This window comes from Saccopteryx leptura, chromosome 7 (assembly GCF_036850995.1).
Source record: "Saccopteryx leptura isolate mSacLep1 chromosome 7, mSacLep1_pri_phased_curated, whole genome shotgun sequence".
Classification (NCBI taxonomy): domain Eukaryota; kingdom Metazoa; phylum Chordata; class Mammalia; order Chiroptera; family Emballonuridae; genus Saccopteryx; species Saccopteryx leptura.
Window position 1 is genome coordinate 76622321 of NC_089509.1, and position 16118 is coordinate 76638438.

The following is a 16118-nucleotide window of genomic DNA, read 5'->3' on the forward strand; positions in this document are numbered from 1 at the left end:
CTGTGAGGTGTTATCTGAGTTTTATATGTGACCAGTCACGCGACTCGCTTAAGGTCACAGAGTTCGCCAGGGATAGAGGAACTTCGGTCAGATTCTGCAGCCGAAGCTAAAGAGAGAAGAAGGTTTTGTATCTGAATGGATGTACACAGAGCCCCGTGCCGCACGCCCGGAGACTAGGGTCGGCCGTGCCAGCGACTAGCTGTGACTTGGGACAAGTGAAATCATCTCTGCCCTGAGGCTACGGGGCCTGACTTGCAACTCTGCAGCTGCTACTAGTCCTGAGAACAGAAAAGGTCCAAGTCCCAGCAGAGACTAGGGCAGCCGAGCAGGCAGGAAGGGAGGCCGCGCCCGCGGGGTGAGCCTGACGCGGGGCGAGGAAGCGCCCATCCGGCTGCCGGGGAGGGGAGCGCCTCGGCGCGGCCCTGGGGGGCTAGGGGCCGGGCAGCCGGTGCCCGCGGTTACCTGACAACGCCGCCGCGACCGGCTCCTGCCCGCGCCCCGCGCCCGCGGGCAGTGTGGCCAAGGGCGGCAGCCAGAGCAGCAGCCAGCACGGCCCCGGGGGCGGCTGCATCCCGCCCAGAGAGCTGCTCCGCGACAAGCCCACTGGCGGACCCGTACTGCCCACCGCAGCATAAATGGCGCGGGGTCTGGAAAGGCAGAGGGGCGGGTCCGGGGAAGAGGTGAGGAGGTCCTCGCGCGGGAAAGGTGGAGTCCCGCCTTCCCGGAGGAAGGAGGACGCCCGCCTCCCGGAGAGCGAGCGGCTCGGGTAGCTCCCTTCCGGCCCCTCCCGGGCCCTCTGGGCCTCGCGCTTCCGCCGCAGCCTCGCCTGGAGGCACCGGGCCTCGGCCCGCCCGACGCTGCGCGTGGCTGGAGGTGGCGGGAGGAGGGGCCACTGCTCTGCATTTTGTATAAGACTTTCCCTACCTGTGACTAAGGCGCTTTAGGTCACAGTTCTGAGTTCCCATCAGTGATATCTCGGGAATGGGGACGCCCTTGAGCAACTTCCCTTTTTATAAGTAAAAGTAAGATGACCAATTGTCCTCCTTTAGGGAGGACAGTCCTTCTTTTGTAAGTTCCGTCCTCCTTGGAAAAGTGTCCTCCTACATGTCCTCCTAATGGGAAAACTAATCTGTAAATATGGGAAAACTAATCTGTAAATATGGGAAGACTAATCTGTAAATGTCTGTATTCGATTGATGCAGAGTCAGTCCGTTGGGTGTGATGTGATATATTTGTATCTAAATGAGTACTTTTTCTTACAATTATTACTAAAAATTAATAGGCATGTAAGCAAAATTACAATATAAAATATTACAAATGTTTTATTATGCACTTATATTATACTGTATTATTGTTGCAATGAATAAAATGTTTCTTTTATTTGATATTGTTTTTCTTCAATTTATTTTTGTCCTCTTCATTGTAAAAACGTTGGTCACCTTAATAAAAATCAATTTCCTTCTTTTTCCTTTTTGGTTTGCATTTTCCTTTTTCTAACACGCGATAACAAGTTAACAATTTGGTTCGATAACATTGACTTGTATGTCTAAGCTCAAAAATCACATTTCAATAGAAAGAGGCTGGTATAGGTTCCCTCACCAATATAATATACCCCTGAAAATGACCTTGCATTAAAAAAAAAGACAATAGGGAACAGATTAGTGGTTGCCAGAGGGAAGGAGTTTGGGGGGGGGGGGGAGTGGACAAAAGGGTGAAAGTGATCAAAAGGTGTGAACTTCCTGTTAAATAACTTCTTCCATGTAATGTACAGCATTGTGACTGAAGTTAACAAGTATGTTATATTTGAAAGTTGCTAAGTAAATCTTGAAAATTCTTATAATACAAAAATTTTTGTAACTGAGGTGATAGATGTTAACTAAACATTTTGTTGACTATTTTGAAATATATACATATATATATATATGCACATATCAAACCATTATGGTGCATACCTAAAACTAATACAATAGTAAATATGTCATATCTCAGCAAAACTGGAAAAATTAGAACTATCAATACTAATATTGATAATTACTATAGAACTTGCAGTCTTAAATAATATACTGTACCTTTTTTTTTTGTATATTATTTTTAAAGAACAGAAACTCCTTAGGCCCTGGAAACCCATTAATGTGAATCAGTACTTCATATTAAACATTTACTAGAATAAAAGGTCATTTCCTCTTTTCTAATTCTGGTCTTCTGCTGAGGTACCTCAGAGAACCCAGTTGTGACAGTAATTATTCTCTAAAAATAACTTAGTCTCATTTTCCCTAAAAGTCTGAGTAGGACTCACTAGCCTTTCCCTGGCTTCAAAGAAAGGCTTGACCAACTGCCCTCAAACCCCTAGCACCATGTACCCATTGATATGTGGCTTTTAGAAAGTTTAGAAATCTTATTAAGGACTCTTCAGGGAATGACCTATACAAATAAACTATTATTACTTGAACTCCCACCTTGTCTGACCCTGCAGACTGTCTCCAGAGAAACAGCAAAGCCTGGGTGTGCACTTGCTTCTTGCACAACATTTTTTACTTTTTTCTTTTTTTTCCTAACTACATTAATTTTGATTTAGTCTAATTTTGGGAGGTACTATGGAAAGTGGCTAAAAGAAACAGGTAGATTCTTGAATGACAAATGTGTTTTCCTGCAGCTATATCTGGTAGAGAAATAAAGAGCAAGCTTACTAAATTAATAATATTTAGAGTGGTATTCCTGTAACACATCCATAATACGTATCTTTGAAGAAGCTAAATTAAAACACCACATTCCTCTCTATGGAATAGCAATACATACGTTTTCCAGAAATAACAAGGATATTAGAACGTGATAGTTCTGTCATTGGGGGAAATCAAGAACCCATCCTAACATCCCTAAACCTTTCTCTCATATGAAAACCTTAAGCCACTGAGAGGGGCAGAAAACACTACCACTAGCAGGGCTATGACAAAGATCCATAGATTCTGGGAGAGAGAGACAGAAGCACAAACATTCTGCCCCTGGGAAAGCAGCAGGTAATACTGGGGCTCAGTGTCCTGAACAGATACACAGTAACGGTTGGGTACTGCTAGGAAACCATCTCTCATTCAACACACACCACAGACACAAGGTGGAATTAGCAACAATGAGTCAGAGGGACAGAAATGCTGAGAGAGCCTCGCCTCTTGGCTCAGGTACACAGTACCTGCCTAAGATCAAGGCTGGGCCAGGAATATGGCCCCTTACCCACTACAGGCCAAGCACCAGCAACAAGCAAAACTAGTTTTTGCTGAAGGGGAAAATTGTGAGGAAATATTTCCTCTGTAACACAATAAAAAAAACACAGAAAACTGCTGAAAGCCAAGGGACAGTGAGAGGAACTCTCTAGCATTCCAGGCCCCACATTAAGCACAATGTAATAGCAGAAGAATGTGAATCCTGTGGAACACCAAAGGATACATAAAGGATATTTAATGATAACAACAATAAAACCCAAACTCAGCTCAACTCCTGAATACACTGACTTAATCACCCACATTATTGACCTGATAGAAGAGGTATGCCCATTTCTGGTACAAATATTATCTACCACAGTCTTTACTGTTCTTCTACACCTGAGATTCATTATTCAGTAAAAGCAGGGGGGAAAATCCATTATCAAGAGCTAAAGATATCAACAGAACCATATTTAGAAGTGACCCAGATGTTGGTCTATAATTAATATGTTAAAAAACCTAGTGAAAAAGCTGGATTACAGGTGTGAACATATAAGGAATTTCAGCAGAGAGATGAAAATTATTAAAAATGTGAAATGGGAATACTATAAATTAAAAATACATTATTATTAGATATAAATAATTGATTCAATGTGCTTATCGGAAGACTGGGCATTGCTGAAGAAAGAACCAGTAAACTTGAAGAGAGGTAAACAGAAATTACCAAACTAAATCTCAAGACAAGAAAAGAATTTCAAAAAAATCATATCATCTAAGAGCTGTGAGACAATGTCAAGTAGTTTCACAATCATAACTGGAGTCCTAGAAGTAGGGGAGAGGAAGGATGAAGCAGGGAAATATTTTAAGATATAAAGCTGAGAATTTTTCAAAATTAATAAAAACAGAAGATAAAGAGAAAAATCCCAAAGGCAATCTGAAAAAAAAAAATGACACATTGCAAACAAAGGGATAAAACTTATAGTTGGCTTCTTGTTAGAAACTGTGTAAGTCAGAAAATAACCGAGTGACATCTCTGAAATAGTGAAAGAAAAAAAATACTGTCAATCCAGACTCCTATACCCATATACAATATCTTTAAAAAACGGAGGCCAGTGAAGATTTTTTCATTTCCAGTATACTTTCACTACAAGAAATATTAAAAGAAGTTCTTTAGGCAGGAAGACTATAGCAGATGGAAATCTGAATTTACACAAAGAAATAAATAGCTCTAGAAATGATAAAAGTAAATATTTTAAAATTATTTTAATTACTTTAAAATATCACTGTCAAGAGCAAAAATAGTCACAATATATTGTGGGAATTTTACGTAGAATTAAAATGAGTGACAACAATACTCTTACTATACATGAGTGATATAATAGTACTTGAAAGTAGACTGTGATAAATTAAAGATGTATATTTTAAATATTATATTAACCACTAAAATCTTTTTAAATGAGATATAATTGCCAATAGTGAAGAGAGAATGAAACAATAAAAAACACAAAAGAAGGCAAGAATATGGGGGGAAAATAAAGAACAAATTTGACAAATAGAAAACAACTTAAAAGATGGTAGATTTCATTCCAATCATATCAATAATTACATTAAATATAAAAGACCCAAAACCTCCAATTAAAAGACAGACACTGTCAGACTGGAAAAACTTATTTATATGCTTATGCTCTATACTAGAAGTATACCTTCATTATAAAGATATATAGGTTAAAATTCCAAACACCAATCAAAAGAAAGTTGAGTGGCTATATTAATACCAGATGAAGCAGGGGTCAGGAACCTTTTTGGCTGAGAGAGCCATGAATTCCACACATTTTAAAATGTAATACCACGAGAGCCATACAATGACTCGTGTATGTTATGCATTATCCAATAAAAATTTGTTGTTGTCCCAGAGTACAGCTGTGATTGGCTCCAGCCACCTGCAACCATGAATGTGAGTGGTAGGAAATGAATAGATTGTAATACATGAGAATGTTTTATATTTTTGACGTTATTTCTTTTTATTAAAGATTGTCTGTGAGCCAGATGCAGCCATCAAAAGAGCCACATCTGGCTCGAGAGCCATAGGTTCCCGACCCCTGGAATAAAGCATATAATGCAACAAGGGTTATTACCATTAATTCGGTGGAACTAAGGTAGTGCCTGAGAGTCTTCATTTCTAACAAACTCCCTCATGGTGTAAGGATTGTCCTTGAGCAACAAGTCCTTAGAACAAACACTAGATCTGTAGATAAACTGGAAGAATGAGGGTAGTTGAAAGAATTCCAAGATCAAACAGTTGGGAAATTACAGCTTACTATATTATCCCCCTTAGATGCTCACAATGATGAACAGAATACTAAATACTTGAAAATTTCTGCAGTTAAGAAATCTGTAGTAGGCATTCTCTAGGACAGCCTCTAAGGACCCCTCTATTTCCTGATATTTATGCCCTTGTGTAATCAATCACCTCCCCTGCAGTGTGGGCTGAGAATATGGACTTGTTTTTAATGAATAGTATATAGCAGAAGTGATGAGATGTCACTTCCAAGATTAGGTTGGAAAAAGACTGTGACTTCCATCCTGGGTGCTCTCTCTCATTTTCTCTCTGGGATCACTGACCCTGAGGGAAGCCAGCTACCATGCTGTGAGGCAGCCCTGTGGAGAGACTCGCGTGAATAAACAGATCTTCCTCAACAGAACTTTGAGATAGCAGCCCTGGCTGATATCTTGATGGAAACCTTGGAGTGACACTGAGCCAGAACCACCTAATTAAGCTGCCCCCAAATTCCTGATGCTCAAAAACTGTAAGATAGTAAATATGTATTCTTTCCACTTGCTAAGATTAAGAGTGATTTGTTATGTAGCAATAGATAGCTGATATAAAACTAGTGTAATTTTCTCTACCTAGGGTTCAGGTCCAAGGGTTAGCTTTTACTCTAATGATGCTGTGTTGTTTCCATAATAATCTACCTCTCTTGGTATTCTAGGTGAGACATTTGATTTCTGCAAATACTCCACCCAATTTTAAGCCTGATAATTATTTTTCCCAAATAAAATCTATTAATATCCCAGTCATCCATAGTTTAGAAAACACTACACTTAATCTTTTAGCAAAATCTTATTTCAAATTCAAGTTACAGCTATACAGAGAGCTTTAGACTACTTAGGCCAGTACTTTGTGTTAAAGGTGTTAACAGGTGAGCACCATGCCTAAGCTTCTTTGTGGTGACAAAGATACCAGTGAGAAGGAGAAATACAGGAAGACAGAATCAGGAATGTGATCAGATTTAGTAAGATTTGTAGGTCCTTTGAAATCATCATGAAACATTGCCTCTTTCTCATGAGAAGCAGATGGGATTAACAAACTGATTATTGCAGCCTATTGTTCTTAAATCACACCAGCATTTGTGTATCTCTTTTTAGGACATGAAAAAAACTAATTAAACTAAACAAAACCCCATATAAACAAGACACCTGCAGAATCTTTTGTTGAAAGCCTCCTAGGACATTATGCAGACTTTCTTTCTATCTCTCCACTAGAAAATGGAGAAAAGTTTGTCCATCAGTGGGTCAGATGGGTGAGAAAGTTATAGTTGGGCTCACCATTAAATCTGCCCAGGTCACATAAGAAAATTGTAACTGGATATTAATACCAGACCATAAATTTCTACACCAGAAGGGATGACTAAAAAGGACAAAATTCATTGCCTCTTTGAAGCAGTTGCCCAACTGTGCCTACAGATGTTAGTGGTGGACTTCTGGTTAACACCCCATGTCTATCTCTAAGATGGAATGAAGCACTGATGTTTGGGGGTGGGGGTCTCAATCTCATAGATAGTGAAGAAGTTAACACCTTTACCAGAATGCTAGCAGTGTGTGTAATAAGTGTACAGCATTGTAAATGCAGATTCCCAGGACATACCCTCCAGAGAGTAATTCAGTCCATCTGGGGTAGAGCCCCAAATACGCATTCTTAATATTTACCCAAATGACTCGAAAGCATTAGGACTAAACTTTGAGTTTTACAAGTTTCATGCTTGACAATAAGTAGCGTTTTAGACAAGTTTGTAATCACAGCTAAAATATTGTTGGGTGCATTTTAAGTAATTCATATTTCTCTACTAGGACATGCATTATTGAAAATAAGGCCAATGTAAAATAAAGAGCTTCCTTTATATTATTTTAGTGACCTAAGTACTTTAATTCTATTTAACCATTTCCACTTGGTGTGAAAAGATTAAAACAAATTTTTGGCCTCTGCATTTTTATTTCTAGAGTTTTTGCTCTTCATAACTAATTAATTTTCTATAACTGTCATAGGGTTTTAAATAGTCATTATGAATCAGAAGTAAAATTTAGCTCATGCCAGAAATTTTTTAGAAGACTTCACTTGGTTTGTAGGTAGGCTGGACGATTAATTAAATGAATTAGAAGAAAATAGGCAACGTTCTATTACTTTGGGATCTTTTGTAAAGATTTAGTTTATTACTGCAACGATGCTTGCCAATACCATAAAGATTACAGGAGCTATATGTCATCATTTCTTCTTTTAAAAAATTTCCACTTTATAATTTAACATAAAGAGGAAAAAAAGGCTATTTGAGAGTTCTCCACAAAAGAAAAGAGTAAAAATAGAAGTTGACTTGTTGGATCATGTTTCTCTTAGTATATTTCATGTAGGAAATACTTTAAAATTGACTTGCCATATACCTGTTTGGTAACATTAATAATAATTTATGTCAAAATTGAAAAATAACCTTTCAGTATGAATAAATGATATTGGGAGGAATTATAATAAAAAATTCTCAAGAAATAGATAATATGTTCTCTAAACTAAATTGTTAAAGCCCCTTGTAAAAAAAAAAGCAATTGGTCAAATTCAGTTCAAATCTTTCCATTCCAGTTGAGAGTGAAATTCTTTAAAGCAGTGGTTCTCAAAGTTTGGTTTGAATAAGAGTACCATTTCCAAAGATCCTTATTCAGTAGGTCCAGTATCTAGCCTACATTTAGGATTCTGAGGCAATCACATTTCATTAGTGGTGGGGGAAAATATTCAAAAGTGATTGACGATTAGTTGCTGTTGGCTGGAAAACAGTCTCTATAGGAAAGGATCAATGTACTTGGTTAATCCCAGGAAAAGAGGGTTGAAGAGTTATAGCTTTCTAAGAGTTGATTTAAGGAACTAGGATACAGAAAACTGATCTGTTGTTATGTTTTCAAAAAAAAAAAAAAAAGAAAAATAAGAAAGATATAGGTTTAAATTGCAGTAAGCTTAGGATTGCACTGTAAATACATTTTGCCAGCATTGGGATCTTAGTTTCTCTCCTACCTGGACACCATCCAATCCCACCACTCCACTCTACTTGATTCCCAAGGAACACTGCCAAAGTTTTCTTTGCTGCCAACACACCCTTAGAAAATAGATTTCTTAATTGGTTATTCTCTATAATCTACGTTCCGGCCACCCCCACCAGAGTAAGTTTTATGAAAACAATTTATAATGAAATAATTACATTTGAAAGTGTCTTACTTTCAGGGAAAGCTATAAACTGCAGATAACATTTTTATTTAAGTTCTTTAGCTGCTTTTTTAGCCATTTATTGTCAATGAAAAAGATTTGTGCATGATTCAGGCGCCCTTCAATTCAGTTAAAACAAAGATTTTCTCCTCTCGCTTTCAGATCCTGACCACATACTTCAGTGGTCACAGTCTGTCCAGAAAATTCTTCGATCTATTTTCTTTCATGTATTTTTGGAAAGAACTCAAACATTTTTTAAAAAGGGCCTGTGGGGGCTGGGAGATAGAGATAAATATAACAGTCCCATATTTTGTTCTTCTGCTTTTATGGTTCCTCCACTTCCTCCCCCTCTCGCTCTAAGTCAGATCTCAATAACTTCTATTTCCAATATTGCTGTCTATTTTTTTTTCTATAGTTGGCTAGACCCAAGTGTATTTTAGAGTTGATATACACATTTTTGACTCCTGTATTTTTTCAAGATGTTATTTATTGTTGATCATGGGAGTGAAGAGAAAGTATAAGCAACTGTTGGGAAGAAATTTATGGTGTTTTATTTATAAGAAAAATAGCATTTCATTTATGAAGAAAATTGACAGAGTCTATCTGTTCTGAACTGCTTCTGTAACAAAGTGGTAATTTATAGATTAGTCATGTTTCAACAAAGATCATAAAGAGTAGAATGTGTAAATAATTCAACTAATATACTTTCAATATTTGCTAATGTTGTTAATCGTATTTGCCTCTAAAGTCTATCTGCCTGAAATTAGATATGTTTTTGTTTATAGTAAGCAGTCTGTAAAACTAGATGAAAAGAATAATTGTTACTTAGATTTCAGTAACTCTCCCCTTTCCACCCATTACATTTCTCTGCTGTGATTAACAAACCCTGTCCATATTGATCGAGTCCAGAAGTCTACCTGTATTATTAGAGTATATGTTAGGATGTTTCCAACTACAAGTAACAGAATTTCCTACTACAAGTGTCTTAAACAATGAAGACATTTATTATGTCACATGGAAGGAAGTCCCGGGGCAGGTTGATTTAGCAGCTTAAGCATGTTATCAAGGTCTGGGATTGTTTTCAGTTTTCTTCTCTACCATGCTCAGCTTATTGGACTTTGTACTTCGCTTTTCTTCTCCTAACTGAAAAAAACTGCCACTGCTGCTCATACAGTGTCCTCACAGAACGGTGACCAAGGGCAGGGGCACTAACTCCCTCCCCTTCCATCCCTAGAGCAGGAAAGTGAAACCATTCTTAGAAGCTCTCACCTTCACCCTTTCAGCAGACTGACTCCCTTGCTGGTCCCATTAGCAAGTGATTAGCCCAGGCCCTTGCTAAATGGGGTGGAGTGGGTGTCTGGCATTTTCAGCCTCTATAGCAAGAGGTAGTTTCATAGCAGATAAAAACTGGAATAGCAGTGGATGGAGAAAAATCACTACATGATCTTTGTGACAGCTCCCAAAGCCTTCATAGGTGTCTGAAAATGGTAATCTGAAGTTTTATGCTGACTTGATAAATGAGTTTTAGTCATTATTCTAAATTTTAATAAATGTGTTTCCTTTTTGAAGTTTACACAGTGACTCAAAATGAGAGTTGCTTCTATACCAAATAGGTATTTTGCCTTCTATTGATTTTGTTTAGTAGATTCACATAACATATTTATTCTAAAGCATTCAATTTCCTAACTAGCAAATATTTTCTATTCTAATAATGAAAGAGAAGAAAACTCAGACAAAGGAGTATGGTGTACAATGGGGAAGGTACGGAGAGGATAATAGGAATTCTAGGAGAAAAGGGAGGGGAGGAGTAGAATAAACAGTGACTAAGCTGAATGGTCTAATGTGAGAGTTCAGTTAACTAGATCACTTGTCACTTTGAATGATGGGCAAGAGCAGCCATTAAGACATTGGAGCAAACAGAAGGAAAGGCAGAGGAAGTAGACTCCTTTTTCAGGCATGCATTTGGCAGGCTAGAATGTGTCTGTCTTCACCACACTGTAGGTGTGGCCCTGGAAATGAATGTTCATATAGGTTGGCACTCCTTTTTTTTTCTTTCCTACTTAAAGATAATTTGTCTAATAATGATATTTAAGATAATCCAGCTAAATATCAAGGCCTTTAACTTCTCTCAGTAATAATAAAAGCAAGGTTAGAATAGGTCAAGGAAAGTTTTAGGCCCTGACTTTCAAAGGACCAGACCCTCTGGTGATTGGGTTTTTATCAAGATTTATTCCTGCCTGACCAGGCGGTGGTGCAGTGGATAGAGCATTGGACTGGGACACGGAGGTCCCAGATTCAAAACCCTGAGGTCACAGCTTGAGCGGGGGTTTACCAGCTTAAGTATGGGATCCCTGGCTTAAGCATGGGATCATAGACATGACCCCAAGGTCACTGGCTTGAGCCTAAGGTCACTGGCTTGAGCAAGGGGTCACTTACTCTGCTCTACCCCTCACCCCCGTCAAGGCACATATAAAAAAGCAATCAGTGAACAACTAAGGAGACTAAGGAGCTGCAATAAAGAATTAATGCTTTTCATCTCTCTCTCCTGCCTGTCTGTTCCTATCTGTCCCTCTCACTGTCTCTGTCATACACACACACACACAAAAAGATTTATTCCTAATGTAATATCTAAGCCCACTTTATAAAAAAGAGCTCACCTAAACCCCGTAATATTTCTTGGATTCATTTTAGGATTAAGAGGTTACTCTTCCTGTCTTTCATTTCATCAGGTTCTTTATTTAGTCTTTTCCTAGTTCTCCCTCTTTCTACTCTTTACCAGGTATACTAGTCTGGAAATATTCTTCTAAAATACTTTATAAATCTTGAATAATATACATGAAAGAATCTTGTTGGTCATTACATTAATCTACATTATACACACAACAAGCTCAAATTTACACTATGTAAACATAATAAATTAAAATCATAAATTTAAAAAATAACAATATACATATTACCACCACCAATATAATTACAAAGAACAGCTTAAAATGTTTTTTCATATGCTTTCCTTATTCTCATCCTGTTTTTTATAGGTGTTTTATATTGATATTAAATGAGAGTGTAGTCTTCATACATCATATTCTTTTTTAACTGTCATTTACTATTACCTTTTTTTTTTTTTTTTTTCCTTTTCTGAAGCTGGAAACGGGGAGAGACAGTCAGACAGACTCCCGCATGTGCCCTACCGGGATCCACCCGGCACACGCACCAGGGGCGACGCTCTGCCCACCAGGGGGCGATGCTCTGCCCCTCTGGGGCGTCACTCTGCCGCGACCAGAGCCACTCCAGCACCTGGGGCAGAGGCCAAGGAGCCATCCCCAGCGCCAGGGCCATCCTTGCTCCAATGGAGCCTTGGCTGCAGGAGGGGAAGAGAGAGACAGAGAGGAAGGAGGGGGGGGGGTGGAGAAGCAAATGGGCGCTTCTCCTATGTGCCCTGGCCGGGAATCGAACCCCGGTCCCCCGCACGCCAGGCCGACGCTCTACCGCTGAGCCAACTGGCCAGGGCCTACTTTTTAGATAACTATATATGTTTTAATATATATCATCAGTCCTTATATTGATGTCTCTTTAATCATTTTGATTGTCTGAAACTCATCATTTACTAGAATCTTCAGAAACAGCTAGTGAAAAGAATATTCTCAGAGTTCCTGCATATTGATAACTATTGGTCTGTGCCTTTTATACTTGAAAGTCAGTTTTGCAGGATATAAAAACCTTAGTTCACATTTTATCCCTTGCATCTCTTAAATATGTTATTTCATAAAGTATAGCTATAAAAAAAAAACCCAAACCAAAGCAAAACAAGAAAATCCTGATGTACTCTAATTTTCTCACCTTATAAGTGACTTGCTGGTTTTCACTGGATCCTCATTGGAGTAGTTTATGTTACTAGTAGTTTATTTTACTTTAAAGCTCATTTATCTTACTAGAAATATGTCTTGCTAATGATTATTCTGGATCAATATTCTCAGCTACATATGTGCTTTTTCAATATGTAGCTTCACATTGTTTTTTACTTAAGGATCATTCTCTTTAATTATAGTTTTTAGTATTTGTTATGTCCCCTTGTTTAGCATTTCTTCTTCAAGGATTTTGTTCATTTGTGCTTTACTCATCTTCAATGTTTTTCACTTTCCTTCACTTATCTTTTTTATTTTTTAATTAAAAATTTTCCTTTTACCTTTTATTTCTCTTAAAGTATAATCTGTTTTTATTATGTTCACTTTTGTGTTCCCTCTAGTTTAGTATCACTTCTGAAATAATTTTTTAAATGTCTAATTGTCACCTGAATTCTGCTACCTTGGTGGCAAAGCTTTTAGATTTTCTGAGTTTTAAAATTTGATTAATGTTGTCATTTCTTGTATTACATAATTTTAAAAATGTATTTTAGCTTCTTTTGAGATACAAGGTTATAGTTTAGTTCTGTGAGTATGTTTTCCAGGTGTAGGGATACTATTCTGCTCATTATTTTTCTTAGAAATAACTTTGAAAAGGACTTGGTTTCAATACTTTTATGTTTGTCATTTTGATTTGAAAATGGTTTTCCAGAATTTTAAGTAGAAGATGTGGCTGAGTACCTTTTTGAACTTCACAAACTTCCTCTTCTGTGTTTACATGTCATGTTAAGAAGGGTCATCTTGCTTTATGAGATTTCCTGGTTCTGGTCCCTTCTCTCACTTTTATCTGGGCCTCTTCTATCTGTTCTATTCTCTATCCAGCTCAAGTTTTGATTCTACTCTCAGTATTTCTCTTCAGGGAGACACTTTTTCCTAGAAGGAAGCTCTGGCAGGTCAGTCTCTAGAGAGGGTTCATAGGCCTAGACTGCATAAGCCCGCTCGGTCTTTGGAACAGACTCTTACACTCACCATCGACTGGATTGGGCAAAACCTATCCCCATGCTTTGCAGTGAAGAGTCATTGCTATTTGGGGCTTCTCTCTTTTTCAAGTCTGTCAAAGAATGTCATGCTTCACTGCTCCTGAGCTTTTCCTGCTCGGGTGTTGATGGATTCAAGTCTTCAGGCTGTTGGTGGTTTGTCTTCACTCACATGTCATTTGAAGTTTGTGTGGATGCCTTGTAACCCAGTGTCAGGGTAAATGTTGTCCATGGGTTTTTTATTTTGCCAAGTTTTTCTTCTGTGTTTTTATGTTGAGATTTGGGTTCAAAATTATGCTGCTGCTGTAGCTATCTTTACAGAAACCATCAAATAGATTTAAAATATTTCCTCCTTTAAGTAGAATCCACAGTATCACACAAATCAGAAATGGTAAACTGCTGATAACTTCTTAAGCTTTGATAATTTTGTTATGGTTTCCGCAGGATTTAGGGAACATTTTCTCAGTGTCAGAAACGCCCTCTGGGAGCTTTAGAGCAGCATATTTTCATTCTACTTTTAGTATAATTAAAAAGAGGAAATTTCTGTGTCCTCAAACTAAAGAAATTACTGTATTTTTTACTCTATAAGATACATCTTTCCCCCCCAAAAGTGGAGGGGAAAATGCCTGTGAGTCTTATAGAGTGAAAAATACGGTATTTTATTAAATATTTTAACATATCATTTGGTTCAGAATATTTTTTTTTTTATTTTCCTCCTTAAAACCCTAGGTGTGTCTTATGGTCAGGTGCGTCTTATGGAGAGAAAAATATGGTAGATGTTTTAGGTTTGAATGAAAACCAATTTTATATAAAACTCTGATACAAAGCAGGGTTATAAGCTGAATATTATAAAAATAATAATCTTTTTGTAATATAGGAGATGTGCTTACAAAGTATTTTCACATATATTATCTCATTTCATCCTCAAAGTGACCCTCTTAGGGCATTATTATTATGAGTCCCATTCTTCAGAAGAAATTGAGCTTAGAGGGCTTAAATGGCAATATAAGATCTTAGCAGGGAGGACCTGTACTTCTTCTGTGTGTAAAGGTTTACTCTTTCACAGAGGGCTCAGTTTTGGAGAGATCCCTGACCATGGGAGGAAGTAGAACCTGCCTAGCCAACTCCATTCATCTCGAATTTCCTGAGGACCCACGGGTGACAGGTGCTGTAGACAGATCTCTGAGTTGAGAGCCTTGCCTAGCTCCTTAGAGCCTGTAAGGAACAGAGTGGCGTCTGAACCTAGGTTTTCAGGCTCTAGACCCTATGATTTGCTTTCTCCTGTGAGCTAAGTCAGCTTCCACAGTGAGCTGCGTGTGACCTGCAGCGCAGAGGAGCTCCATGTGGCGTGGAGCTACACAGGTTTTGGGACATGAGTAGCTTGGATTCCTGGTAGATGTGAAAGGACAGTGTCAGAGCATTGCTGGTGCTATGGCAGTTCAACCCCAATGTTTTCTCTGAGCAGCAGAGAGAATCCTGTCTTATACCTTCGGGGAATCATTCATTACATTCTAGCATTAAAATTCATGCAACTTTTAAATTCTACTTTGTAGTATATCTGTTTTATTTGAATGCAAGAAGAGTATTTTCCGTAGTTGCCAGCAAGTAAAATTGTTGTTATAGAGAGACCCAGCCTGTTTCTCCAGTGGCTTTTAGTACCTCCTGGCATATTACCATGTACCCTTAAAGTGTTCCCCAGTTTGAAAGCGTGAGAAAAAGTGGAAAAAAGTAGGGTGTGACTCTGTCACGGGAATGTGAAAGTTTTCCTAAATATTTGGAATTTACTCTGTAGACACTGAGGAGCCAATGAAGCATTTCAAGAAAGAAAGTGACATGATTGATTCTGTATTTTAAAGGAATGACTTTTAACTTCTTTGATACTCATCTACAGTAAGAAATACATTTTAGATGGCAATTCATACACATTATATATACATTATATAAATGATATGTATATATAATTATATATATATATGAGAATGTATATATGTATGTGTATGTGGTTGCTATGTGCCAATGAGTTGACTCTAACTCCTGGCAACCCTATGAATGAACCATGTCCACAATGTTCTGTCCTCAGCAGACCTGCTCAGCTCCTGCCTATGGCTTCTTTCATGGGGTCACTCCATCTCATATTTGGTCTTTCTCTTTTCTTACTAACTTCTGTTTTTCTCTGCATTATTTTCTTTTCCAAAACATTTGTCTTCTCTTGATGTGCCTGAAGTAGGACACTCAATTTTGTCATTTTTGCCTCCAGCGATGTTTCGGGCTTAATTTGCTCAAGGATCCACGTTTGTCTTTCTGGTGGCCCAGGGTGTCTGTAGATCTCTCCATCAACCCCATATTACAAATGAATCAATAGTTTTCGCTTCAGCCTTCTTCACTGTCCAACTTTCACATCAGTATATAGCAATTGGGAATACAAGGATGTGGATAATCTTAGCCTTGGTCTCTAATGACACATCTTTGCTCTTGGTGATCTTTCCTAATACTTCCATTTCTGCCCTTTCGAGTCTCAGACTTATCT

At 38.1% G+C, this 16118-nt stretch overlaps 1 protein-coding gene across 2 annotated transcripts in view; it reads right to left on the reverse strand.

Annotated features, from left to right (window-relative positions):
- Positions 1-16118, reverse strand: part of NEMP2 (nuclear envelope integral membrane protein 2) — a 95430-nt gene that overhangs the window by 26852 nt on the left and 52460 nt on the right. Inside the window, exon 1 of one of the 2 annotated variants that reach the window (XM_066346235.1) lies at positions 463-1240. The exons of the other annotated variant lie outside the window; for it this stretch is intronic. Within the exon in view, the coding sequence (XP_066202332.1) occupies positions 463-571 (109 nt within the window). The 5' untranslated portion in view covers positions 572-1240. Of the gene's footprint in view, positions 1-462; positions 1241-16118 lie in introns of those variants that run through there. 2 annotated transcript variants of the gene reach the window in all.